This window comes from Pygocentrus nattereri, chromosome 21 (genome assembly GCF_015220715.1).
Source record: "Pygocentrus nattereri isolate fPygNat1 chromosome 21, fPygNat1.pri, whole genome shotgun sequence".
NCBI classification, from domain to species: Eukaryota; Metazoa; Chordata; class Actinopteri; order Characiformes; family Serrasalmidae; genus Pygocentrus; species Pygocentrus nattereri.
The window spans coordinates 35802735-35812734 of record NC_051231.1 but is presented as its reverse complement, the minus strand read 5'-3'; the positions used below and the strand labels follow the sequence as shown (position 1 = coordinate 35812734).

Below are 10000 nucleotides of genomic sequence, written 5' to 3'. Positions count from 1 at the left end.
GGCGGAGCCTGAGACACCTGTGGACGCAGGTACATGCACATTTAGGGTCCTATGATTTCCAAAGAAAGCATCGGTAGCCTTTTTAAGCCTGAATTTGGTCCATACTTCAGACCATGTTCATAGATTACAGTGTGTCTTACAGTCAGAAACCACATTATCGAGGCAGGTCATCACCTTGAGCTACCACCATGCTAATTGCTGTTATATAATTATATATAATTATAGTTATTTCTGTTAATTTAGCTTCTAGATTTTTTTTTTTCTCACCAAAAACTATTGCTGGCTTGGTGCTTTAACACTAAACATATTGAGCCTCATTCTCCAGTTTCTTCCTAGGTTTGTTTTTAAGTGTGATCTTGATGAAGGTCCTAATAAAAAGTCTGCATCCGGTTCATGTCGTCATCTTAAAATGCAGAACTGTTTTCTCCTTTGTTCTCTTGAGTGCGTGAAGATTCTGTTCTTACCTCAGAACAAACCCCACATAGAGATCACTGGTGACCCAGAGTCTTTGTGAAAACTGTAAGTGTGTTTTCCTGAGAACAGTCGGAGAACAAGGCCCAGTGCTCTTTTCATGTGGTGGTAATGTTACTGCACAGTGTTTGGTTACTTCCAAATGGTGTAACTCCACACATTCAGCTCACTAACTTTTAAATCACCCCCTTAAAACCTGCTGTTAATAATGCTATAATTAATGTACTACAGTTATAATTAAAATTGCAGCTCTTGTGATTTGAAAATTGCACTCCATCAAATTGTGATTTGCGTATAAAACCAGTCGATTGTTTGGCCCTAACTTTGTCGCACATCAGTACACAAATGCCACCTGGTGTTGACCTGTGTGTTGTGTTTCAGATGCCCCTGTGCACCCCCCAGTGAGTGATACTCACCCGTATGAGGGGCAGGAACCCTCTAATCTGCCTCCAGATGTGGGCTACAGCTGCAGGATGGTGAGCGGAGTGGTGCACGTTTACACCAAACACAGCCCCATGGACAAGTGAGTGTGTTTGTTTATGAATTACTTTAAAAACCTGCTTGACTGCGTGTTTGGCCATGTGACGTCTCCGTGTTTGGCCATGTGACGTCTGTGTGTGGCCATGTGACGTCTGTGTTTGGCCATGTGACATCTGCGTGTTTGGCCATGTGACATCTGCGTGTTTGACCATGTGACCATGTGACGTCTGCGTGTTTGGCCATGTGACGTCTGCGTGTTTGACCATGTGACCATGTGACGTCTGCGTGTTTGGCCATGTGAGGTCTGCGTGTTTGGCCATGTGACGTCTGCGTGTTTGACCATGTCATGTCTGCGTGTTTGGCCATGTGACGTCTGTTTGGCCATGTGACGTCTGTTTGGCCATGTGACGTCTGCATGTTTGGCCATGTGACCATGTGACGTCTGCGTGTTTGGCCATGTGACGTCTGCGTGTTTGGCTATGAGACGTCTCCGTGTTTGGCCATGTGATGTCTGCATCTTTGGCCATGTGACGTCTGCGTCTTTGGCCATGTGACGTCTGTGTTTGGCCATGTGACGTCTGCGTGTTTGGCCATGTGACGTCTGTGTTTGGCCGTGTGATGTCTGCGTCTTTGGCCATGTGACGTCTGCGTCTTTGGCCATATGACGTCTGCGTCTTTGGCCATGTGACCATGTGATGTCTGCGTCTTTGGCCATGTGATGTCTGTGTTTGGCCATGTGACGTCTGCGTGTTTGGCCATGTGATGTCTGTGTGTTTGAGCATGTGACCATGTGAAGTCTGCGTGTTTGGCCATGTGACGTCTGTGTTTGGCCATGTGACGTCTGTGTTTGGCCATGTGACGTCTCCGTGTTTGACCATGTGACGTCTGCGTGTTTGGCCATGTGACGTCTGCGTGTTTGACCATGTGACCATGTGACGTCTGCGTGTTTGGCCATGTGACGTCTGTGTTTGGCCATGTGATGTCTGCGTGTTTGAGCATGTGACCATGTGAAGTCTGCGTGTTTGGCCATGTGACATCTGTGTTTGGCCATGTGACGTCTGCGTCTTTGGCCATGTGACGTCTGTGTTTGGCCGTGTGATGTCTCCATCTTTGGCCATGTGACGTCTGCGTCTTTGGCCATGTGACGTCTGCGTCTTTGGCCACGTGACGTCTGCGTGTTTGGCCATGTGACGTCTGCGTGTTTGGCCATGTGACCATGTGACGTCTGTGTTCGGCCGTGTGACGTCTGTGTTTGGCCATGTGATGTCTGCGTGTTTGAGCATGTGACCATGTGAAGTCTGCGTGTTTGGCCATGTGACATCTGTGTTTGGCCATGTGACGTCTGCGTCTTTGGCCATGTGACGTCTGTGTTTGGCCGTGTGATGTCTCCGTCTTTGGCCATGTGACGTCTGCGTCTTTGGCCATGTGACGTCTGCGTCTTTGGCCACGTGACGTCTGCGTGTTTGGCCATGTGACGTCTGCGTGTTTGGCCATGTGACCATGTGACGTCTGTGTTCGGCCGTGTGACGTCTCCGTCTTTGGCCGTGTGACGTCTGCGTCTTTGGCCATGTGACATCTGCGTCTTTGACCATGTGACGTCTGCGTGTTTGGCCATGTGACCATGTGACGTCTGCGTGTTTGGCCATGTGACGTCTGCGTGTTTGGCCATGTGACGTCTCCGTGTTTGACCATGTGACGTCTGCGTGTTTGGCCATGTGAGGTCTGCGTGTTTGGCCATGTGACGTCTGCGTGTTTGGCCATGTGACGTCTGCGTGTTTGGCCATGTGACGTCTGTTTGGCCATGTGACGTCTGTTTGGCCATGTGACGTCTGCATGTTTGGCCATGTGACCATGTGACGTCTGCGTGTTTGGCCATGTGACCATGTGACGTCTGCGTGTTTGGCCATGTGACGTCTCCGTGTTTGGCCATGTGATGTCTGCGTCTTTGGCCATGTGACGTCTGCGTGTTTGGCCATGTGACGTCTGTGTTTGGCCATGTGACGTCTACGTCTTTGGCCATGTGACCATGTGACATCTGCATGTTTGACCATGTGACCATGTAACATCTGCGTGTTTGGCCATGTGAGGTCTGCGTGTTTGGCCATGTGAGGTCTGCGTGTTTGGCCATGTGACGTCTGCGTGTTTGGCCATGTGACCATGTGATGTCTGCGTGTTTGGCCATGTGACGTCTGTGTTTGGCCATGTGACGTCTGCGTGTTTGGCCATGTGACGTCTGTGTTTGGCCATGTGACGTCTGTGTTTGGCCATGTGACGTCTGCATGTTTGGCCATGTGACCATGTGACGTCTGCGTGTTTGGCCATGTGACGTCTGCATGTTTGGCCATGTTACGTCTGCGTGTTTGGCCATGTGACCATGTGATGTCTGCGTGTTTGGCCATGTGACGTCTGCGTGTTTGAGCATGTGACCATGTGACGTCTGTGTGTTTGGCCATGTGACGTCTGTGTTTGGCCATGTGACGTCTCCGTGTTTGACCATGTGACGTCTGTGTGTTTGGCCATGTGACGTCTGCGTGTTTGACCATGTGACCATGTGACCATGTGACGTCTGCGTGTTTGGCCATGTGACGTCTATGTTTGGCCATGTGACGTCTCCGTGTTTGACCATGTGACGTCTGCGTGTTTGGCCATGTGACGTCTGCGTGTTTGACCATGTGATGTCTGCGTGTTTGGCCATGTGACGTCTGCGTGTTTGACCATGTGACTATGTGACATCTGCGTGTTTGGCCATGTGAGGTCTGCGTGTTTGACCATGTCATGTCTGCGTGTTTGGCCATGTGAGGTCTGCGTGTTTGACCATGTCATGTCTGCGTGTTTGGCCATGTGACGTCTGCGTGTTTGGCCATGTGACCATGTGACGTCTGCGTGTTTGGCCATGTGACGTCTGCATGTTTGGCCATTTGACGTCTGCATGTTTGGCCATGTGACGTCTGTGTGTTTGGCCATGTGACGTCTGCGTGTTTGGCCATGTGACCATGTGACGTCTGCGTGTTTGGCCATGTGACGTCTGTGTTTGGCCATGTGACGTCTGTGTTTGGCTATGTGACGTCTGCTTTTTAGGCCATGTGACGTCTGCGTGTTTGACCATGTGACCATGTGACGTCTGCGTGTTTGGCCATGTGACGTCTGTGTTTGGCCATGTGACGTCTCCGTGTTTGACCATGTGACGTTTGCGTGTTTGGCCATGTGACGTCTGCGTGTGTGACCATGTCATGTCTGCGTGTTTGGCCATGTGACCATGTGACATCTTCGTTTTTGGCCATGTGAGGTCTGCGTGTTTGGCCATGTGACGTCTGCGTGTTTGACCATGTCATGTCTGCGTGTTTGGCCATGTGACGTCTGCGTGTCTGCGTGTTTGGCCATGTGACGTCTGCGTGTTTGGCCATGTGACGTCTGCGTGTTTGGCCATGTGACCATGTGACATCTTCGTTTTTGGCCATGTGAGGTCTGCGTGTTTGGCCATGTGACGTCTGCGTGTTTGACCATGTCATGTCTGCGTGTTTGGCCATGTGACGTCTGCGTGTCTGCGTGTTTGGCCATGTGACGTCTGCGTGTTTGGCCATGTGACGTCTGCGTGTTTGGCCATGTGACGTCTGCGTGTTTGGCCGTGTGACGTCTGCGTGTTTGGCCGTGTGACGTCTGCGTGTTTGGCCGTGTGACGTCTGCGTGTTTGGCCGTGTGACGTCTGCGTGTTTGGCCGTGTGACGTCTGCGTGTTTGGCCATGTGACGTCTGCGTGTTTGGCCGTGTGACGTCTGCGTGTTTGGCCGTGTGACGTCTGCGTGTTTGGCCGTGTGACGTCTGCGTGTTTGACCATGTGACCATGTGACGTCTGCGTGTTTGGCCATGTGACGTCTGTGTTTGGCCATGTGACCATGTGACGTCTGCGTGTTTGGCCATGTGACGTCTGTGTTTGGCCATGTGACGTCTGTGTTTGGCCATGTGACGTCTCCGTGTTTGACCATGTGACGTCTGCGTGTTTGGCCATGTGACGTCTGCTTTTTTGGCCATGTGACGTCTGCGTGTTTGACCATGTGACCATGTGACGTCTGCGTGTTTGGCCATGTGACGTCTGTGTTTGGCCATGTGACCATGTGACGTCTGCGTGTTTGGCCATGTGACGTCTGTGTTTGGCCATGTGACGTCTGTGTTTGGCCATGTGACGTCTCCGTGTTTGACCATGTGACGTCTGCGTGTTTGGCCATGTGACGTCTCCGTGTTTGACCATGTGACGTCTGCGTGTTTGGCCATGTGACGTCTGCGTGTGTGACCATGTGACGTCTGCGTGTTTGGCCATGTGACGTCTGCGTGTTTGGCCATGTGACGTCTGCGTGTTTGACCATGTGACCATGTGACGTCTGCGTGTTTGGCCATGTGACGTCTGCGTGTTTGGCCATGTGACGTCTGTGTTTGGCCATGTGACGTCTGTGTTTGGCCATGTGACGTCTGCGTGTTTGACCATGTGACCATGTGACGTCTGCGTGTTTGGCCATGTGACGTCTGTGTTTGGCCATGTGACGTGTGTTTGGCCATGTGATGTCTGCGTGTTTGACCATGTGACCATGTGACATCTTCGTTTTTGGCCATGTGAGGTCTGCGTGTTTGGCCATGTGACGTCTGCGTGTTTGACCATGTCATGTCTGCGTGTTTGGCCATGTGACGTCTGCGTGTTTGACCATGTGACCATGTGACCATGTGACGTCTGCCTGTTTGGCCATGTGACGTCTCCGTGTTTGACCATGTGACGTCTGCGTGTTTGGCCATGTGACGTCTGCGTGTGTGACCATGTGACGTCTGCGTGTTTGGCCATGTGATGTCTGCGTGTTTGGCCATGTGATGTCTGCGTGTTTGGCCATGTGACGTCTGCGTGTTTGATCATGTGACCATGTGACGTCTGCGTGTTTGGCCATGTGACGTCTGCGTGTTTGGCCATGTGACGTCTGTGTTTGGCCATGTGACGTCTGTGTTTGGCCATGTGACGTCTGCTTTTTTGGCCATGTGACATCTGCGTGTTTGACCATGTGACCATGTGACGTCTGCGTGTTTGGCCATGTGACGTCTGTGTTTGGCCATGTGACGTCTGTGTTTGGCCATGTGATGTCTGCGTGTTTGACCATGTGACCATGTGACATCTTCGTTTTTGGCCATGTGAGGTCTGCGTGTTTGGCCATGTGACGTCTGCGTGTTTGACCATGTCATGTCTGCGTGTTTGACCATGTGACCATGTGACGTCTGCCTGTTTGGCCATGTGACGTCTCCGTGTTTGACCATGTGACGTCTGCGTGTTTGGCCATGTGACGTCTGCTTTTTTGGCCATGTGACGTCTGCGTGTTTGACCATGTGACCATGTGACGTCTGCGTGTTTGACCATGTGACCATGTGACGTCTGCGTGTTTGGCCATGTGACGTCTGCGTGTTTGGCCATGTGACGTCTGTGTTTGGCCATGTGACGTCTGTGTTTGGCCATGTGACGTCTCCGTGTTTGACCATGTGACGTCTGCGTGTTTGGCCATTTGACGTCTGCGTGTGTGACCATGTGACGTCTGCGTGTTTGGCCATGTCATGTCTGCGTGTTTGGCCATGTGACGTCTGCATGTTTGACCATGTGACCATGTGACGTCTGCGTGTTTGGCCATGTGACGTCTGTGTTTGGCCATGTGACGTCTGCTTTTTTGGCCATGTGACGTCTGTGTTTGGCCATGTGACGTCTGCGTGTTTGGCCATGTGACGTCTGCGTGTTTGGCCATGTGACGCCTGCGTGTCTGTGTTGTCTTCGCAGGAGCACAGAGCTGGACCTGCCATACCCTGACCTGAAGGAGTTTATAGCTGATATGAATGTCATGATGGCTCTCATCATCAACGGCCCGGTGTAAGTCCTCAGATCTGTTCTCCGGGGATTATTTCATATCTGGGATTTGGTGGGTCAATTCATTTCGGAAAGAGGGTCTGTGTAATTTCCCAAATTCTCACATGGTGTTTACGCCACAGGACTCAATAGCAATAACAAAGAACAATTGCAACGCTATGCACTGCCGTGTCTGTTAGCAGGTTCTGTTTTTCCAGCGTGAAGTGAATGGGACCTGGGGCTCTGGGTTCAGCCAGTCACAGAAGACCATTCATAAGAGATACTGAACACACCCGCAGGGCGCGCCTGCCCTCCATACATTAGACGTAGAACATCAGAGGAGCTCGTTTGTATATTGTCTGCCTCGTATCTGTGAAATGCTGACTTAACATGCTTAACTAACAATGGAAGTTATTGTGACAGCATTTTTTCTGGTGGTGTGTTTGTGCTGAAATTCTAACACAGTGCAAAGAGTAACTGGAGTTTTAAATTATGCAAAAAAGTGAAAAACGACAAAAATGGAGGTGCTGAAAATCCTGATTTCCTATTAAAACTTTTTGTAATGCTGTATTGTACAGTATAGGCTCCAGCATCCCCGCGACCTTGAGGGAGAAGCGGCTTAGAAAATGTGTGTGACTGTGTGTGACTTTGTGTGACTGTGTGTGTGTGACTGTGTGTGTGTGTGTGTGTACCGTATGGTGCTGTTCATAATGTTATGTGACCCTGTATAAATGTTTATAAAAGCTTATTCCTGTCGGCCTCATAAGGGCTACATCTGCTAATTTGGATCAACGCTAACAAAAGTAGCCTTAATGGCAGATGACGCCTTTTAGAATGAGCGTTTTTGGGCAAGACAGGTTTTGCTCACACTGCATTTGCCCCAAGTGCTTCACACACACACACACGGTCAGTAAAGACTTGAACTAGGCTTGTGGACGTAGGATCGTGTCCGATCTCGACGCGCTGCTGTAACTGTTCTGTAGGTTTTTGAGCAGAACCGTCCAGTACAGCGTTACCGGAATTTAAATCCTCCGTTGCCGTTAAAATATCGGAATATTGAGACTCGTTAGGGTCGTCTGCCGCTCGCTGACCCTGCTAACCCATTTCCTGTCTCTGCAGGAAGTCATTCTGTTACCGGCGACTGCAGTACCTCAGCTCAAAGTTCCAGATGCACATCCTGCTGAACGAGATGAAGGAACTCGCAGCTCAGAAGAAAGTCCCTCACAGAGACTTCTACAACATCCGCAAGGTGCCCACACACACTCTCTATCACACACACACACACACACACACACTCTCTATCACACACACACACACTCACACACACACACACACACACTCTCACATACACACTCACACACACACGCACACACACACACACACACACTCACACACACACACAACACACACACACTCTCTATCACACACACACACACACTCTCACACACACACTCTCACATACACACACACACACACACCCATTCACACACACACACACACACACTCTCACATACACACACACACACACACACACACACACACTCACACACACACACACAATCACACACACACACACTCTCACATACACACTCTCACACACACACACACACTCTCTATCACACACACACACTCTCTATCACACACACACACACTCACACACACACTCTCACATACACACACACACACTCACACACACACACACACACACTCTCACATACACACACACACACACACACACACTCACACACACACACTCTCTATCACACACACACACACTCACACACACACACACTCTCAAATACACACTCACACACACACACTCACACACACTCACACACACACACTCTCTATCACACACGGACACACACACACACACACACACACTCTCTATCACACACACACTCTCACATACACACTCACATACACACTCACACACACTCTATCACACACGGGGACACACACACACACACACTCACTCTCTATCACCACACACTCACATACACATACACACACACACACACTCACATACACACACACACACACACACTCTCTATCACACACGGACACACACACTCTCTATCACACACACACACACACTCACACACACACACTCACATACACACTATCACACACACACACACACACACTCTCTATCACACACACACACACTCACACACACACACACACTCTCTATCACACACGGACACACACTCTCTCTATCACACACACACTCACACACACACACTCTCTATCACACACTCACACACACACACACACACACGTGCGCACACACACACACTCACATACATACACACAGAGATACACACACTCATGTATACACTAACGTACACACACTCACATATATACTCACACACACAAACACACACACACTCAATCACAAAATACACACACACACACTCGTGTACACACGCACACACACACTCACATACACTCACACTCATGTACACACATATTCACACTCACTCACACACATGCATACACAAACACACACTCACACACACACTCACACACACACTCACACACACTCTCACACACACATTCACATACACACACACTCAGATACTCACATTTGTGTACACACACACACACAGACACTCACATACACGCACAAACATACACACGCGCACACACACACTCACATGCATACACACAGAGACATACACACACACTCATGTATACACTCACGTACACACACACACACACACATATACACACACACAAAACACACACACACTCATGTAAACATGCACACACACTCACATACACATTCACACACACACTCATGTACACACGTGCACACACACACACTCATGTACACACACACTCACATACTCACACTCATGTACACACACACTCACATATACTCACACTCATGTACACACACACACATACACTCACTCACACACATATGCATACACACACACACAAACACACACTCACACACACACGCTCTCACATACACACACTCTCACACACACCCTTAAAGCTCGTCATTAATGAGCAATAGTTAAGTGTACTGATGACCTGTCACTCCAAACCAGCTGATCAATAGAGAGTGCCGGTACTTGCCCTCTTCCAAGCCCTGCCCCCGTTCAAGAAATTCATAAGGAAAATAAAAATTTCAAAAACAAAATATATCAGCGAAATGAGCAAGTACGAAAACGAG

At 49.7% G+C, this 10000-nt stretch overlaps 1 protein-coding gene across 6 annotated transcripts in view; it reads left to right on the top strand.

The window, feature by feature from the left end:
- Positions 1–10000, top strand: part of LOC108416110 (AMP deaminase 2) — a 60124-nt gene that overhangs the window by 32703 nt on the left and 17421 nt on the right. For all 6 annotated transcript variants that reach the window (XM_037532322.1, XM_037532325.1, XM_037532326.1 and 3 more), the window contains 4 exons: positions 1–29; positions 853–994; positions 6748–6837; positions 7933–8062. The exon at positions 1–29 is cut by the window's left edge and continues 158 nt beyond it. In XM_037532322.1, the coding sequence (XP_037388219.1) occupies positions 1–29; positions 853–994; positions 6748–6837; positions 7933–8062 (391 nt within the window). The remainder of the gene's footprint in view (positions 30–852; positions 995–6747; positions 6838–7932; positions 8063–10000) is intronic.